Genomic DNA, 19,828 nt, shown 5'->3' on the forward strand with positions numbered 1-19,828 from the left:
GACTTAAAAATCTTCATTTGTATTCTATGGAAGAAACAAATTCACCTACATCTTGGATGCCCTGGGGGTAAGCAGAACAAACATCACATTTTCATTTTTGGGTGAACTATCCCTTTAAGTATCTCTGCAACACAGTGAGTTAATAATATAGAGATTTGCAGAATTGTTTTGCAGGTTGGGGTGAACAATGTTTGCCCTTGAAAACCCATTTGACCCCACTGCTGATGTCCTTGCAAGCAGGCACTTTGACTTTCTATTTTGAATAAGATACAGTGCTGTGGAGAAGGTGTTTACTCTGCAGTCTCTCTATATCAAAATATTAAAACACATTTGTATGCATTCCTTTGTTCTGTTTTCTCTCTTTTGACCCACTTCTTTGAAGTGAACTGAAAACCAAGAGCTTCCTAAACCGCTGATTTATCATGGAGGCTAAATAACCACACCGATGGGATTTATTGTTGAGGATGTCAGACAATGTTAACACCAGGCGGATTTATCCAGCAAGGATATCGCACATTTCTCGGCAGTAAAGTTTTAACCTGCGAGTGACCTTCCGATATCGTGGTGATTCAGTATGCATCGTGAAACACCAGTCATTCTCCTTTACGGTTCTGCGTTAGAATGTTGTGAACCTACTGACTTTAACAAGCTTTTTGTTTATGCCCTGCTAAAGCCATAGTAGGGATCGGAGTCTATTACCCTTCAGCTGTTGTTCATTGTTTTTGTATTTCAACTTTCCATTCACATAGGCAAAAATACATGTTCAGATATATTTTTTAAAATATACTTTTAAAAATATATACAAGAAATCGACCAAACATAAATTGCTAATAAAATTTTTAAAGCTAATATATATTTTTGATCAGTCGAACGTTTAAACAAAATGCATTTTCAATTTGAAAATACTTACCTGATCTCTGCTGTTTGAACCATATATTGAGAATAGATTTGATATATATATATATATATATATATATATATTCAGCCAGGAACTTTATATAATCTTTTTCCGTATAGAGGCCGTTGATTGAATTCATTCGTTCACTTGTGTTGGATGTCACCACTAAACTTTTGCCGTTTGACGTTTGCCCACCTTCCTAAAATCTGATTTGAAAATAGATGATATTGCGCCATACATCATTTCTTCTGTCAGAGTTTCTGCTGTTATCCATTTAGATCCAGGGTTTTAAAGATTCAGCCTCAGTATGGCCCTGTTTTATAGTGCTTCAATCTGTATTTGCTTTGTGATATTCAATATTAGTGAAGATCCATAATCATTTAGATGTAGGCTAACACTGGCAGATATCCCAGAATTGCTCCACCAAACTTAAGTTTTAAAGTTTTATGGAAATTCAGGTAAATTGAGTCACTTAATGCCATTCATCTCACTGACAAAAAATGTTCCAGTTGACCTTATTTCACCCTGCTTAACCTAATACAATCACTTGGTGCTTTTGTGTCTGTGACAGGCCTTCTCGTCTCTTATGATTCAGGCCGTGATTGAGACCAAGTGTAGCAGTTGTTATGATGTAGCTTTTTGGCTCATAGTAAAGAAAAATAAGTAGCATACTGTTTACAACAAACACAAACATTACTGACCACTATAGCAAGACAGTCTGAAGTTAAACAGGTTTTTTTTTGTCCTTAAATGGATTTGTAAATTTGCTTCGTGTATGTGTGTGCAACAGATGCCTCCATAGTCCAAACTTTTAATGAGCTAATGTGCTACATGCTAGTGGTTGGCTTTGGAAAATTGTTAGTCACTTTTAAATAAATAAATAAATACCAACTCTGGTAGATCTGGTAGAAAGAGATCCAAAAAATAAAAATCACCAAAAATTATTTTCCTCCTTCTGTGGAGCACATAATAAGTTATTTTGAAGAACTGTTGGACCCCTTTGATTTTCGTTATTTGACTTTAATAATGGTAAAACACAAATACTGCTTGTCAATGGCTGGAGAGCAGTAGAAATTGCTTGAGGCAGTTAAATGTGGCAATTAAAATAACAGTATTTAATGTATTAAAGGGGTTATTTGATGTAGAGGTTAAAGACTTTTAGGATTGAACCCTGTATGTATCTACATTTTGCCTTCAAGTAAAACACTTAACCCCATGTTGGACTAACAGTCTTTGTGATAGGTTTATTCTTTGTTGCTTTGGATAAAAACATGCTAAACAGATACTTTATTATTTACTGGATTAAATGACTCAATATTAATGTAAACATTCCAAAATAGTGCTTATTTATATAAAGCATAAGGAACAATTGCTTAAAAAATACATTAGTAAAAATGTTTATTCATAAATATCTCACTTACTGAACTTATAGAAATTAATTTTATTTTGAATTTCACCGTTTTCTCAATGTTACAAAAAGAACATATTTAATCCTTGAAGTTTTTTTCTCTCTCTCTCTTGCACTCAGCAATTGAAAATCTAAATGATTTTTTGAGTAGACAATTCAAAAGAGGCACTTTTCTATTGGCTCTCACGCACCGTTGTTATTCCACAGAAAATGTTCAACACCAAAAGTGCTCTAAAACACACAGTTGCACAGTAACTCGGCAGGGTAGCTGAGTAGTGAGTAGCTAATGTGTCTTTTCAATCAATTATTTTACAAATTCTTGAAAAAAAAGCACCTGAGGCTGCATCTCAAAATTGCAAAGAGCTACTCATAATGCGGTGCGATATTTGTTTTGGCAGCGTTTCGTGTCTCACAGCAGTCCTGTTAAAAATTCCTTGCTCGCATTGTTTACGTTTGATTCTTCTGAATAAATAACAAATGACATTTAATGGTGAACTGTCACATGTTGATTTTATTTCTGCCAGGCGATTAATTTAATTCCTGGTGTGTTTATTTACTTCCAACTGCTTCTAGTCGTTTACAACGTCAAGACATTCGAAACATCAAATGAAAAACTCAAGAAAATGCGTTTATTATCCATCCCTGCTGCTGGTTCTAAACTCTACATGTATTCACAAAGTATTTGCCCTGCGGTTCAGTCTTCTCATTGACATCTAGAAGAGGAATCCTCTTCCCGACTTGCTTTTGATTGGCAGCGGATGTCAGCTGTGAGTGCAGCATAAAAATGGCGTAACAATTCAGTCTGCCTGTTGTTTTTGAGACGAGAGCTTTGATGGACACTTAGAGGTATTTGGAGAGAATATGCGATAAACTACGGTTATGAGTGACAGGTTTGCGGTGCTCGTGGTCTAGCAGCCTAATTGAAAAGAGCTCCTCCATTGCTAGACTTTAATTTGACGCCTTTTACAAAAGCGTGGCATCCTGGGGACTGAGCCAGAATTAATTAATGTTTGGACTGAATTACTCCGCATTATATCAAATCAGTCGCTTGGCTTTAGTAGTGAGATTTTCAATAGCAAGCCTCGTGGCAGAGTTCTTCCCCTATCCGATGGTATTGTTGCGTTGGCCGGTCAAAATCAAGCTCTGTTTCACCACATGACAGCAGCCGAGTGCGTTCAGAACAACATGGTGATTTCGCCTTTGTTTTACTCCCCACAGCGAGCACTTGTCTTACAAAAACAAGCTACGTGCTATTTCTGTAGTATCCCATTACTGATTCAACCCTCCCTTCAAATGACTCAGTCCCACACACACAGTAATTCACAGGGGGAAAGGCTTCGAGCAGATGCTGGAATGGGGTTTAAGTGGAAACTTTGCTTTGAATGTAATTTATACTATACATTTTTCAGTTATCATAATGATACTTAACAGCTTTCCAGCGTTCAAAAGACTTCTTCACTTCAGGAGGGCATGGCTATTTGTGATTATGTGTTTTCCACAAAAACCCTTTATATATAGTATCTAGGAGATGTAATATCTCATTATTATTATCCAAGAAAAGCATCAGTATATAGTGTAATGGCAATATGTAGTCCAGTTCAGTTTTCATTTGAATATGTGTGGCACAATGCAGATTTTTAAAGGGATAGCTAATAAATAATAATAATAATAATTATTATTATTATACAATTTTATGTTTTTTTTATCTTCATGTCTTTCAAAACCTGTATCATTCTCCTCTGTGGAAGAAAAAAGGAGATATTTCAGAGATATTTTTTTTCTTTTTTTTTTTTGAAAGTCAATGATTCATTGCCCAGTGTTGCATGAACAAAAACATTTTTTTTTTTCCATACAAGAAACAAGTCTTGAATGAAGACAGTTTTCAGGGTCAGCCATCCCTTCAGTGTTCATTTTGATCAGTCAGCTGACAAAACATAAAAAAAAAAAAAATCCAGTGAGAATCCAGTGGACCAAAGTATTACAGTGCACTGAAAAATATGGTGTAGAAACAGTTTTCACTCAAAAATTGCTAGTAAATTTCACCAAAAGTTATAAAAAAATGTCAAATAATGCATTGAATTAAACTTGACTGAATTAAACTGACATTGAATTAAGACTGAAACATTTTTCAAATATTTTCTGTCACACTTTAGTTTGGGGAACTATTAACTATGACTTTTACCTTAACAAAATCCTAATTTTCAGCTTATTGATAGTTTGTAAGGTAGTTGTTAAGTTTAGGTATGATTAAGGTATCTAAAATATGGTCATGCAGAATTTTTATTTGTGTAAAAATAAGCTTTCATGTCACCCAGCATTCCCAGTCATTTCACCTTTAACAGGTTTTCTCCGAACAATGTTTGTTTAAAGACAAAGAGAGAAAAAAACTCTCTTTGAATGGCTTGTCTGGGCAGAGATGGGTAGCAGTTTGAATTGAAGACACAGCGGGTCTGATTCGCATGATTCCCTTTGAGAGCGATGACAATTTCATAAACAAGTAAGAAACAGAACACATTCTATTTTCATCCTTCTGTTCGTAGTCAAAAGACTACATTGTATGCTGTGTGGTGTTTACAGGGTCTCTACTGTATTTTTAATTGCCTGTCAGCTCCTAAACGGAGCCTTTAGCCAGATACATTTCCTGCCTCAGTTCATATTAAAACACTTCCTGTATTTCCAGGATGAGTTTCTCATTGGTATTAATACAGTCTTTTATCGATTAAAGAGCACTAACTTTTGTGAACATGGCTTAGAAATGGATGTGCTGAAAAGAATAAGACAGTGCTGTTTAAGCAATTTTAGAGATTGGTTAAAATGGATTGTGGGTTGTTTAATGGAAAAAAATTGAGGTTTTTGCACTGTTTTATTTGCTGAAGTGCTAAATAAATAATTCACACAAAAATGATTTTTTTTGTAATCGTTTACTCGCCTTCATGTTGCTATGGGGGACATTTTTTCCTGTGTAACTCAAAATTACATCCAAGATGTAGATGAGTTTCTTCATCAGAAGAGATGTGGAGAAATTTATCATTACATCACTTGCTCACCAGTAGATCCTCTGCAGTGAATGGGTGCCGTCAGAATGAGAGTCCAAACAACTGAGAAAAACATCACAATAATCCACAAGTAAAGCACATGACTCCAATCCATCAATGAACTAGGGCTGTAAAATCGATTAATCGTGATTATTCGCATCTAAAATAAAACAGAAACTTTTGTTTTGGATTAATCACAATCAATTTGACAACCCTACAATTAACGTGACTAGGATGCACTGGTGATCAAGTGATGCAATGCTGAATTTCTCCAAATCTGTTTAGATGAAGAAACAAACTCAAATACATCTTGGATGGCCTGAGGATGAGTACATTTTCAGCAAATTTTCATTTTTGGGTGAATTATTCCTTTAAAATCAATGGGGTCTCTGAATATCTTCTTTTATGTTCTACAGAAGAAAGTAAGTCATACAGGTTTGGAAGAAGATGAGAGTGAGAAAATGATGATAGAATGTTTATTTTTGGGTGAATTCAAATTATCAATTTAAATGAATTCATCCATGAGATTATTATTTTGCTGCTAACCATTTCAGAAAATGAAAAAGCCGTTCTCATTTGCACAGCACAAGATTACAGACATTTATTAACTGTACGACAGTAAAATAAAATTACAAGTGTCAGTACAAATGTGGTTTCTGTTCTGTATTCTGCTGCTGAAGGGACTGTGCACAGGCCATGCGAAACCATTGAAGTTGATTTGCTGTAATTGCATTTGAGCAAAATGATTTGGATGTGCGTGCAGTTTCTAATTGTCATTGCATCCTGCTTCAATAAATGAATTAGGCATGTGTTTCCTGACGCGCACCCTTTCTTGAACTCTCTGTCTATCTGCTTGATCCTTAATGTGTTTTTTAAATGCTCTACATGAGCAAAAGAAGATAAGTTGTAATGAATAAGAGCTGGTGAAGAAAGCGGGAGTATTTCAATAAAATAAATGTGTATCGTGAACAACTTTTAATCTTATGCCTTATGCCTCAGCATCTTCGAAGCAAATGCAACAGACATAGTTTGTAAGGATTTCATATTTATCATTTCTACTTTAAATCTTCAAGAAAAAACAGCGTCTGCTGTGCCACATAATCGCCAGTGTTAGATGTGTCATTATGAGTAAAATCAATATATGTGATTTATGTTTTTCTCCCAAAGTAAGCAAAGCATTTTACATCCCACTGTATTCTTGTCATAACTCTCTTGAATAGATGTTAAACTTGTATATAAAAAAATCTATACTGCTCTTTTGTGAATGTGATAATCAGTGTTGGGGGTAACGCATTACAAGTAACGTGAGTTACGTAAACAGATTACTTTTTTCAAGTAACTAGTAAAGTAATGCATTACTTTTACATTAACAAGAAAATATCTGAGTTACTTTTTCAAATATGTAACGCAAGTTGCTTTGTTTTCCTATTTATTCACTGACACCTTTCCTGTCCCCGTGTTAAGAGTAATTGGGAGTAAGAGGCAGAGGCATTTTATTTAGCCTGAGGCTTATTAATTTCATTCTTTGTGTGAAAGGGCCTTTACAGTTGCAAAAATATAACTTTCGGGGTTTTTTATTAAAAATAAATAAGCAAGCCCAGCTCAGGTGACAAAAAGTAAAGTAAAAGTGACGTAATGCATTACTTTCCATAAAAAGTAACTAAGTAACGCAGTTAGTTACTTTTTTTTATAGAGTAACGCATTATTGTAATGCATTACTTTTAAAAGTAACTTTCCCCTACACTGGTGATAATAAGTATCAGTATTGTCTGATTCAAGTTGCTCATCTGATTGTTCTTTTTAATTGTATTTGGATAATGCAGCTGATGTGAAACATATGTTTGTAGCAACATGAATCATAACTGCAATTAGATGCTTAGATTCTCTTCTTACTTTGTCTCTCTCAATAAGCAGCTGTGAGTTTAACAAACAGTACAGCAGCATGGGATATGAAATTGTTTTACAGAAGCTGAATTTATTTAATGAAACATTTGAAATTGCCAGCAAAGGCAATTGTATCGTTCCCGTTTAGTCATTTTTTGGATAATTTACTAGGAACATTTTATTTAGGTGAAGAAAACCTTTATCATTTCCAGAAGTTTGTTATGGTAAAGTGTTTCTTCAACTTTCGAAGACTTTTATGTCCGTTTTATGTTGTTGATTTTTTAATTTTTTTTTATAAACTAATAGATTTCACATTTTTGTTATGTAATGGTCACATTTAGGCATGGGCCGGTATGAGATTCTGACGGAATGATAATCTTAGCTAAAAATATCACGGTTTCACGGTATCACGGTATTGCTATTACAGCTCTAAAATATGTTATTTTTAAATGTCTGGGTAAAAAACAACGTTTTTTCCACTGAACATAATACATTTTATTTTTAAGAAACATATAGAACATTTTGGAATGGTAAACATGTAAGGCTAAATAATTAATATAAATAACTGAATTCTTGTTAATTAAAATATGTGCAGTCACTTAAGTGAGCCTAAACCTGCAGCTCAACAATAAGAACATAAATTATTTTCTGTAAAAAAATAAATAAATCCTTCTAAATGAAAAAAAAAATTACAAATGCAGTCACTTAACCTAAACCTACATTTCAATAATCAAAAACATAAATCAAAACAATTTCTGTAAAAAATAAAAAATGCAGTCATTAAACCTGCAGCTCAACAAGGTTTTTGGAGATATGCTCACTTTCTACACATTCATCTTTCAGTCCAAGTTATGAGCGGTGAGGTACAAAGATGTGTGCACATACACATAAGGAGAGCGCGCGATTGTGTCACACACACGGTCTCTCGAATAACACTCAAACAGTGGCAAAGACACCTGAGAGCCAGCAGTTTGTTTCTTTTTTAAATGACGTGATTTTGAACAGATGTAAAAAATGGCAGGAGGCTTAAAATTATAGACGTGATACCAGCTAAATGTATTGTACTAAATCGCAGAAACGTAGTACTTTAGTCTGCTATTCCTCGCTCTGTGAAGTAACGTGAGGGAGGAAACTAGCTGACGTTAGCTAGCTAATTAGGTACGTTATCTGCCTCGGTAGCAAGCCAAATAGTATTTATTTCAACACTGAAACAACCGGCGAATGGGTCTCTGTCTTGATTGAGGGTGAAAGAGGGAGAAATGAAGACGACACAGATATATCGTTTGTGTACGACCTGGAAGTATTTACTTAGCGATCGGTGCCAAAACGTCATCTGTACGCAACATCGTTGTGTACGGAACATGATTGGTCTACGTTACCTGAGAAATTCCCATACGGCAGACTTCGCCTTTTTCGACGGGGGAAAAAGTTCTTGAGGATTCACCTCATTCGGCCATCATCCTACACACAGGTTACTCTCACTGACCGCTGTCCGGAGGAGGAGGAGGGGTCGTGTGACTTGTTACGCTCTTCACTGCTCACAACTGAGGGAGTCCTGCACTTTCCGTCTTTGACGACACGTAAAAAAAAACTGCGTATACCGCAGGAACGGTATAACGGAAAATTTTAGTGGTTTTGAAACCGTGAATTTTCCAAACCGCGGTATACCTTAAAACCGGTTATCGTCCCATGCCTAGTCACATTATAACCATTTTGTAAACACATCTCTATGCTTTGTTTATTTTTGCTTCTTTTTTTCTCTCTAGAATGCTTTTTGTATAGATTTTACTGTTTCACCATTGTCCCAGACTCAGACTCCCTATATGGAAATACCAGTTGTTACAATTGTCAGGTAAAACTGTGATAATCTAAACAAAGAATGAAATAATCAGAAAATTATGATTTCTATCTTATAATGAAAATTTTGTCTTTCATTTGTGGTGTTATTTCCATCACAGTTTAATTATGCAAAAAGTGTGAAAATGTTATTTAATTGTGCGTATTTATGATGTGTAAATGCTAACTATGACATTATTAACATTAACATTTTATTTTATTTTACTTTATTTGTGACCCTGGACCACAAAACCAGTCATAAGGGTCAATTTTTCAAAATTGATAATAAATAAGCTTTCCATTGATGTATGGTTTGTTAGGATAGGACAATATTTGGCCGGGATACAACTATTTGAAAATCTGGAACCTGAGGGTGCAAAAAAAAAAAAAAAAAAAGTAAATATTGAGAAAATTGCCTATAAAGTTGTCCAAATGAAGTCCTTAGCAATGCATATTACTAATCAAAAATGTTAATATATTTACATAAGGAAAAATGTTCTATTAAAAAGTTTTAATATATTTACATAAGGAAATTTACAAAATATCTTCATGGAACATGATCTTTACGTAATATCCTAATGATTTTTGGCATAAAAGAAAAATCGATAATTTTGACCCATACAATGTATTTTTGGCTATTGCTAAAAATATGTATTTTCCAGAGCTGTCATTTCCACCACAGAAAATAGAAAATGAAATGGAAATGGTGGGAATAATTATGACAGAGTCCTCCTGTAATGTATTCTTAGACACTGTTGGACATTTTTGTTGACAAACTAGAAAAAGTGTAAGAAAAAATGTTTTAAGAATGTTTATTTTCTAAGTTAGAAAAGAATATCCAATTTTAGTGTTCTTAAGAACCAAAATAAATTTAGCAATGTTTACCACAATGAAATAAACTTGATTTTTTGGCACCAACAAACTATTGTAGGAAATGCGCATATAACTCCTTTGATTGAAAAGTGTGCTTTCTACTCTTCTGAAGTGTTTGTGTTGTGTTTGGTGTGACAGGTGGCTGTGTGAAGGGGGACCCCCAGGGCTGGACCCATGAGGAGTCAAAGAAGATGCTCGCAGCCTGGGCGCCTCTGCTCTTCTTAGCCATGTGGGTGAGAAATGCCACCAGTGGCCCGCTCTCATTCAGAATAGGTGAGTAATGTCTGCCGCTTTCAAGCTGTAAAGCACATCACTATCTATGGCCTGTATCTCTCGTTAGTTCTCACGCTGAACGGTGTAATTTGTAATCACTGTTAATTAAAGTGATGGGGTTTCACACCAGATTTGCTGCCTTAAGGCGGACTGTAACTCCCAGAATTAACACACTGGAAAAGGAGAATGAGCATGTGAGCTCTGCTTGTTTTATGTTGATGTTGTAAACAAAGGCTAGTAGAAAAAATTAACAGTTTGTGGTGTTGTAACACTGTGGAGGAAGCTGCGGTGAAACAGATTGTTTTCTGACTCATAGAGGTTACTCTCTATATAAAGATACCTGCTCAGTTCACTTTTCAGGTAAATCAGCCTACAGCTGCCTTACTTGTACATTGGAGTCCAAATGCCTGAGGCCACATTAAAATATAGGAAGGTTTTAGTTTTTACATTAGGTTAATTGAATAAGAAAATTTGTGAGAGCGATCATTTAATTTATACAGATTTCAGGACACAATGAAAATCTAGAATTAAATAAAAAAAAAATAAACCTTGAAATAAATACCAACCTTTTTTTATTTATTTAGGTTTTAGGATTTTTTAGGTCAGTTGAATGTAAATTAGTGACATTGATCATGTGACTCTTTGTGCAGACGGTCAGATGTTTCAAGCTTTCTATGTTTCAAAACATGCTTGATCACATGATCATCAGGTTTTACACAAAGCTGTGGAGATTATGCATCTTGTCATAGATGCTAATGAGGAGCAAAGAGTAAGACATTCTGAAATTCATGTTAATTTTAAGCCATTTTGTATTCTAAAAATGTAATTTGTAATGAAAATTACATTCTGGTGCACAGGTATGATTTCAGACTTTTCGACCTCATTGTAATTGTCTCTTCACAGTAAAATGGAACTATTTTAAAGGGATAGTTCAATCAAAAATAAAGTACTTCAACAGTATGATGAATAAATATTAATGGTAACACTTTACAATAAGATGTCATTTGTTAACATTAGTTAATGTATTAACTAACATGAACAATGAACAATGCGTTTATTACATAATTTATTAATCTTTGTTAATGTTAATAAAAATACAGTCGTTCATTGTTCATGTTAGTTCACAGTGCATTAATGTTTACAAACACAACTTGTGATTTTAATAATGCATTAGTAAATGCTGAAATTAACATGAACTAAGATTAATAAATGCTGCAGAATTATTGTTCATTCTAATTTCATGTTAACTAATGTAATTAACTAATGTTAACTAATGAACCTTATTGTAAAGTGTTGCCATATTAACATCTAAACTGATACTTTAACCTGTTAACTTGTATACCCTTATTTTAAGCTCTTTAGACTATAGTTGCGCCAGCGCCACTGAAGTCATGCAGTAAGAGCGCTGCTAATTCAGTTTTAATGCATCTAGAACGGCTGCAGATTAGGCATTAATTGCATGGCACTGCGACCAACTTAACATTTAAACAGAGTTTAATATAGCAATATGGTCGCTCAGTTTTTCAAGATCAGTTTTAATCGTGTAACTGTTAATAGATTTGAAAAAGAAATGAAGTGTTACTACGCACAGGCCATATTGATTGCAAATACAAAAATAAGACGAGTAAAGAAAACGCGGTACTTATTAAAATAATCACCCTTTACTTAAATATATGAACACAGAAAACCATGTCAGTTTCGGCTGAAAATATTTCAATTTCAAGTGTTAGCATTATATACACTAAATTAATACCAACATATGAAATTAATTAAATTAATGACAGAAAAATTTGTAATTTTGGACAATAAATATATAACAGGAATATAACTGCTTGACAGTAAACTGTTTTTGCAGTATTGTCTTATATTAATGTCCGTTAAAAAAAAAAAAAAGTTTTTATGTAAAAAGAACAAACAAAACAAAAACACATGTACAGCCAATTTCTCCAAAATTGTTTAATTATTTAATTATGACAGACACAACAATGCATCATTTTCTAGATCATCATGTTTGTAGTGTGTTCCAGGGGATTAAAACGTACAATATATATTTCAGACCTAGTGGAGTAATAGTAATATATATAAATAGTATAAATAATAATAATATAGTAAGTAATTGTAAATGTGTAAAGTTGCATAAGCTCATTTTAACTTAGTGTCATCCATATAAATCAAAGGATTTAAGTTTCCTAGTAGACCAAAAACAGTTAAAGTTAGCAGGTGCATAAGACAGCGCTACGTCCCACTTCAAAACACACAATATTTTTTACACTTTTGTGAATATTCACCTGTCAGGGTCTTTGAAAAAATGATGAAAGGCAAGATTTTTACTGTCACACTGATAGTTTTTGCAGTGGATTGCCCAACATTGCGTTCTTTTTTTCCACTTTGACTTCTCTTTTGTTGTTATTTGGTCTATTTCTGTGTATCTGTGCTGTTGTCCAGTTGAAATTTTCACCCCAAAATGGCGGCCGTGCTACCGAAGCGCCACCTAGTGGCTGTTACCCAAAAAGCACCAGAGTTTCGCCTCTTGGTCTTCTATACTCTTTGGTATAACTGAAAATGGTTTTCCTCGGAGTAGCTGCGTGCGCTACATCTTCTTGTTTGACAGGTGTCAGGGTTAAGGTGCAATACTGCCACCTGGAGGTCAACCAGGTACTGGTGCTGGAGTATTTACATGTGGTGTTATTATAAGAGTCCTGTTCATTTTAAATATTGCGGTTATCGCCAATACCGGTATGTTGTCACACACTAAATTAACACGATATCGATAATTGTTGATTTGAATATCACGGTTATCGTCAATACCAGTATATCGTCACAGACCAAATTAACACGATATCGATAATTGTTGCTTTGAATATCACGGTTATCATCAATACCGGTATATCGCGACCCACCTAATTACAACATTACAAATTACATAATCTGTATCTTTTTTGTCCCTTTTGTTCCTTTTCTATACATAGAAATAAAATGGGATCCAATGTTGTTTTGGTCCCCATTGACTTACTTTGTATTTTTTGACCATACAATGTGTCACACCAACAATTGTGTTTCATAGAAGCAAGTTCACAATACAAGTTTGGAACAACATGGGATTGAGTAAATTATAGCAGGATTATTATTTTTGGGTGAACTATCCCTTTAACAAAAGTTACTCACGTCAGCTTTAGCTTTATTGCAGAATTACTCAATATTTAGTTCAGAAAGCTGTAGATGTAGCAGTTTAGCCAAAATATTGCAACATTTCAAACAGTCTTTGGTTCTTTAAAGTGGTTACATCGCTCTCAACAGATTTCGAAACACCACGTTGTATCGCCAATGACATTAACGTCCAAAACATCGCACTGGATGTTTTTTATTCACGAGAGCACTTCAGACTTAGCATTAATGTAAAATTACTTTCAATTACATCCTCCCAGAGAGAGCGTTAATAATGTCAGTCATAATGCTGAAGTATAATTAAATGCTAACAAAAAATTAGCAAAGGCCTCAGATACTCGCTTAAGAGATGTTGTTTTTGTGAGTTGTGTTTATTAGCGCCCACACAGCCTCTGTCTCGCTGGAGAAAAGCATTAAAGGACCTTTCCCTCATTAAGGAAATGAATATAGCTGTTTAAACTGACTTCATTACGGTTTAGAAGGCGAACTGAAAGAGAAAAAGCGAGACGGAGAAAAAAAAGAACCCATTACATTTAGGTCTGGGCTTTCAATGATGATGAAAATGTCGTCTAATCTATCTGGCGCCATATTGAGCAGTGCAAAATGTAAATTTAGTTCCAGCTGATTTAGCAAAGGGAACGCTTGTGGTTTTCCATGTGTTGTGTGTACAAGTGTGAAGCTTTTAATTCACTGTGGTAAGGCTCGGTCGTGAGATGTTTGTGCTCGGTAAAAGAGCATTGATCTGCTTATTCGGTGGCATATTACAAAAACAATCCCTCTGATTCCAGCGGCTCGGGGATCAGATGAGGCGGTGTGCTCTCATCTCCACAAAACAAGCTCCTGCTTTCGTAGATCAATTATTAAGCAGCCGATGCGATCGCCGCCTCTCCAGAGCCTCTGCCTCTGTCATCTCCTTCGTCATTCAAACGCCGAACAAACCGCTCCTAACTTACCCGGGTATGGTTGGGTAATTAACCGGCACTGCTCTCCTCCTCCACTTCTCCCTTGTCTTCTCACCTCCTGCACCTACGAATGCACCTCCGCTGCAAACCCTGTTTATTGCTGTCTCGTTTAGTTGACGATTAATTAAAACGTGTGGTTTCTGTTTTTACCGCTCCGATGCGAAGCGGCTCTGATGAAGGTTGTGTAAATAGCGCGGGCAGCATTAACGCCTTTTCTTTCCCCGCACGTTGACGTGATGCTGACTGCTCAGCAGTCCGAATGTCACTGTCTGGCTTGCACAATGCAAGCGTCAGGCTAAAATAGCATAACACTGGCAAGAAAACAGTGTTTGGAGACTGGTCCCCAACTTGGGATGTGTACTGATATTCCCACTTAGCTTCTCAACTAGTTTAAAGGGATAGTTTGTCAAAAAAGAAATTCTTTTGCAACCTGTATGACTTTTTTCTTAAGTGGATCACAGACGGAGATTTTGTTTATCTCCTAAGCTGCTCTTTTTCATACAAAAAAATTTATATTGGCTGTCAGGTAAGATTTTCAGTAAATATCAAATGGATTCAGAAGACTTAAAGGGATAGTTCACCCAAAAATGAAAATTTGATGTTTATCTGCTTACCCCCAGGGCATCCAAGATGTAGGTGACTTTGTTTCTTCAGTGGAACACAAAGGTTTTTAACTCAAACCGTTGTAGTCTGTCAGTCATATAATGCCAGTCAATGGGCACACAATCTTTGAGAGAAAAAAAAAACATGCACAGACAAATTCAAATTAAACCTTGCAGCTCGTGACGATACATTGATGTCCTAAGACACGAAATGATCGGTTTGTGCGAGAAACTAAACAGTATTTATATAATTTTTTACCTCTGATAAACCTCAATGTCTGACTGTCACAACATCCGGTGCGTGACGCGTCAACCTGCTCTGGCACATAGAAATATATACATAGATGCCTCATTAGCGACTGTTTCTATGGGCTGCGATACGTAAGGATCTACGTATATATCTATGTGTATATATATATATATATATATATATATATATATATATATATATATCTGTGCTCTAGAGCCGTTGACGCGCCACGTGCCGGATGTTGTGGATGAGCTCAGTAGAGTTGGACATTGCCTGTATCAGAGGTAAAAAATGATATAAATGCTTTTCTGTGCATGACGAATTTTTAGGATAATGAATACGAAAAAACGCATACGAAAATTTCGGACTCAGTGTGCAGAGACCTTTAGGCTACGTTCAGAATACAGGCAAAAGGCAAATTCGTTTTTTCCGTTTAAATTTTTCCGGTTAAATCTTTTTAATAGTCAAATTAAATTGTATTCATCAAAAAGCATGTCTAATTAATTAAAATCATGAAACTTAAACAATTTAACATCAATTTATTAAAAGTTTTACAAAAATGACATGTTTAGAGCCCAATGAAATGTTTTATTTTTTCCAACCTTATGTTTTATTATTATCAAATTCTATTTTAGCATGTCTAATTATTTGAAAGTATAAAAACAAGTTTCATTTACATTCTACTGAACAATAGTAATATATTTCTGCTGCAATGTCTTCAAGTGAAACTGAACTTTTATTTTGACGGGTTGCCGTGAATACCTTTACATTTCTGTGTGTATATGATATGAGGATAGTTTTACTCAAATGAATTTCTGTGTGTATATGATATGAGGATAGTTTTACTCAAATGAATCTGTCTAATGCTCATGAAGTGACTCTCAGAGCAGTTCTGGAGACGTTTTTCATGTATTTATGTCCTCATTTAGTGAGGCGGCAGACTTTAATATCACCGCAAGCCTCACGCGCTTCTGTATGAGTAGTAAACAAAACCGCGTATCTGTGAATGTAGTTTATAAAACAAGGTGGGTCACGTGAAGTCATTTGGCTGCCTTCTTAAAGGGATAGTTCACCGAAAAAATAAAAAATTCTGTCATTAATTACTCACCCTTAGTACCACGACACATGCGTATACGATATGTGTAGGGTAAACGTACCTATTAAGCACACTTCCATTTTTGAGATCAGATTATAAAAAGAGAAAAATAATTTATTAGCCTATTTGATGTCTTAACCAATTGATATGTTTGTTACTATATACCTCCTATAATTTCATGTAAATCAGATCATTGCACACTGAGATATGGGTATCCATATGTTCACACTGTCTGGCGGCCATTTTGAAAGCTGTCTAAAAACTTTCACCAAAAGAGGAGCCCCTTAAATGTGCATTTTTTAGATGTTTAAGCCTTTATTTTGGGTAAGTTTCACTACTTATTATAAAATTAAGAGATTAATGTTCAGACTTTTGCATATTATAAACTGGAACTTGGATGTGGGAAATAATTACATTAGATCCAAAAGATAGTTTTAGCAACACAATGCAGATGCTACAGAACACAGTTAGCTGACTAGCTGTATAAGATTGTGTGCTACGCTAATATATTACTTCACAGGCATTACTGGCTTGTACTTTTACATCCATAATATTATAAATTGGCAGTTTATTGCTGGTCTGTCGTTTTACAGTGCTGTAATTTTTAAAGATTTCATATTATTTTAAGGTGAGCCTAAAGGGTGCACTACTATGAAAATCACACAGATTCAGTGTGACATCAATAAGAAAAAGTATAATTTCATAGATATTGTTAATGATAACTGTTCATATTAAAATATGTATGAACTTAATACATGACCTAGACTATTTATTTAGCAAAAATCCTGTCATTTTAATAAATATTACATGAAATTTATTACAAATCGTTGCTGCTCCAATTAAGCAGTGTGCTCTCTTTAAGGTCTTCCACACTGAACATCAATGGAAATACTTCATGAACAGACTTTAAATATTAACTGATGGTTTCAAGTTAATCAATTTTCTATGTATTCTGTCAACTCAAATCTGCAGACTGGCTCTGATCTTTGGCAACTAGCATCAACTTCTCCAGACTGTAAATCTGTGGAAAATCGGAGCAAAAATCGTGTAGTGTATTCCAGCCATAAGAGACTATAGATAAGTTGACATCCATTTAAAAAGAGGTTCCCATTCAGTCGGTCACGTTCAACGTATGTCGGACTGACCGACGAATAGGAATCTCGCTAGAGAGGCCAATCTGCTTCGAGTGTAACTAAACGAGCCAATGCACATTGGCATGCAATCATATGCAGCAGCTGCTCACCTCGCAGCGCGGGTATATAATGAGCAGCAGGTGCGTTGCATCTTCAGCTTTTCGCTTCGGAGCCGAACAGTGTTCTCTGCTGGAAGTTGTCTAAAGAGTATCTGCAGGACGATCTCTTTGTGTGAAGAAGTGCGGGCGGACAGCACAGCAGTGGGGTTGATTCTCTCCGGCTTTCCTTTTCTTCTCTCTTTTTCTTTGCCTTTTTTGAGCAGAAAGAGCTGCAAGAGCCGTTCTCACGGCTGGTAAACGGGGCGCTTAAAGAGCGCGTAAAAGCTGTTTTAACAGCTGGTAAGAGAGCGTCGGAGAGAGAGAGAGAGCACACGACAGGCTGCACAAAATCCCTGTCCGTGTTGCCGCGGCCGTTCCCCTGCGTGCTTCAGCACTGATTAAAAGAGCAAAGTCCCTAAAAGAGCTTACACAAGTAGAGCTTGCGTCTTTTTAAATATGACATTCTACTTGTGTGTTTCTGGATGCGGTCGTTACCTGGCACGAGAGATGGTCACAAACGTTGCATCACGTGTCTGGGCTTAGCGCACGCTGAGGCAACGTTTGTGGATGAGTCATGTACCCATTGTGGGAGGATGACCATCTCGGAGTTGCGGTCGAGACACCAGTTCCTGCAAAGGGGCGGAGTCCCAGTGCCGCTGCCTCATTCCAATCCTCCTCAGAGGGTTGCTGCGAGCGGTGGCGCTGGTGATCTGAGGATTACAGTGAATGCGCTTCCTTCGGGGAACCAACCCCCTAGGAACCCTCACTCCTCCTGCACTCTGCAACCAGTAGAGCTGCCGGGGGAGCGTGGTGGGCCATCTCAAAGGTGTGCACCATCCGTATCCTTCGGCGCTCCTCCCAATGACCAGATGTCGATAGCTGCATCGGAGGGTGAGTCAGACCTTTCTGGAGATGATGCGTCAGCGCAGTTGCCTCCTTCGGGTACGGTAGCTGTGCCCGATACAGATCTGGAAATGATGGCTATGCTTTCCTGGGGCCAGGATTTCTTCCCGGAGGTGCATGAAGAGCTCACTGGTACGTGGAAGGCACCTTTTACTGCCCGAAACCGTGCCGGTGGGCCCTCCTCCCTCACCACCCTTGATGGCAGTGTGGCTAAGGGTTACACGCGCATCCCCCCTGTGGAGCGGGCAGTTGCTATGCAACTGTGCCCTAACTCCACCTGGCGGGGGGAGCCGTCTCTCCCTTCCCGGGCCTGTAAGCACTCGTCGGATCTTACCGGCAAAGCTTACCAGACCTGTGGGGAAGCTGCTTCTGCCTTACACGCTATGGCGTTGTTGCAGGTCCATCAGGCCAAGGCACTGAAGGACCTGCACGAGGGTGGTCATGATCCGCAAGTTCTTCAGGAACTTCGTGTGCTGATGGACCTCGCGCTTCGGGCGACGAAGGTTATGGCGTGGTCAGTGGGTCGTGCGATGTCCACTTTGGTGGTCCAGGAACGCCATCTCTGGCTGTGTCTGGCCGACATGAGGGATACCGACAAGGTCAGGTTCCTTAATTCCCCCGTGTTAATTCCCCCGGCCTCTTCGGCGATGCAGTCGAGAACTTCGCCCAGCAGTTCTCGGCTGTACAGAAGCAGTCTGAGGCGATCAGTCACATCTTGCCACAGCGGTGCGCTGTTGCATCCACCCCGCCGCCGGTGGCACCTCAGCCTGCTCGTCGCCAAGGGCGACCCACTACGGCTGCCCCCACTCCCGCGCCACAGCAACAGCCTCCACCCAAGCAACGCCGTGGAGCCAGTCGTAAGCAGGGTCCCCAGCCCGTCCAGGCCCCCGCCAAGAAGGGCGGTAAAGCCAGGAGCAAGAGACCCTAGGACGGGGTACCCGGAGATGGTTGGGACTGCTCTTCAGGAGACGGTGACTGCACCGCTCCTTCCCCCGGAGGAGGGCTGGGTGGTAAATCTTTTGTTTCCTTTTCTTTCTGTTCCGCCGCTGGCCCAACGGTCAGCGGTACCCAAATTTTCAATAAAAGAGCAGTTTCTATCATCTCCTGGTCCGAAGAGGGCTCGGAGAGTAGTGGGAGGAGTAAAACCTCTCCACTCTCATCCACCTCTTCTATCGCCAGCGGACAGCAGCGCGCAGTTTGAGAAGGTCGTCCAAGCCTCTCCTGCACCCCCTGTCCGACCGTGGAACCAGGTAAATGTTGCACAGCACACTCAGACCCCACTACGGGCCACCTCCCAAAGAGAGCCACCCGAGCCGCGTCCCTGCGTTCCACCTCGCTGCCCCACTGCGGGTATGCCTACGGTCCCCTTGGTCCCGCTTGTGCGGTCTCTGCGAGCCTGGTCAGCGCTCCCC

At 37.6% G+C, this 19,828-nt stretch overlaps 1 protein-coding gene across 11 annotated transcripts in view; it reads left to right on the forward strand.

Annotated features, from left to right (window-relative positions):
* grik4 (glutamate receptor, ionotropic, kainate 4) overlaps positions 1-19,828 on the forward strand; it is a 371,474-nt gene that overhangs the window by 152,510 nt on the left and 199,136 nt on the right. For 9 of the 11 annotated variants that reach the window (XR_009266034.1, XR_009266035.1, XM_058744470.1 and 6 more), the window contains one exon: positions 10,073-10,207. The exons of the other annotated variants lie outside the window; for them this stretch is intronic. Coding sequence is in view for 6 of the 9 variants with exons in the window: in XM_058744470.1 (XP_058600453.1) it covers positions 10,126-10,207 (82 nt within the window). In the remaining 3 variants the exon portion in view is untranslated. Of the gene's footprint in view, positions 1-10,072; positions 10,208-19,828 lie in introns of those variants that run through there. 11 annotated transcript variants of the gene reach the window in all.

Source organism: Onychostoma macrolepis, chromosome 15 (assembly GCF_012432095.1).
Source record: "Onychostoma macrolepis isolate SWU-2019 chromosome 15, ASM1243209v1, whole genome shotgun sequence".
NCBI lineage: Eukaryota > Metazoa > Chordata > Actinopteri > Cypriniformes > Cyprinidae > Onychostoma > Onychostoma macrolepis.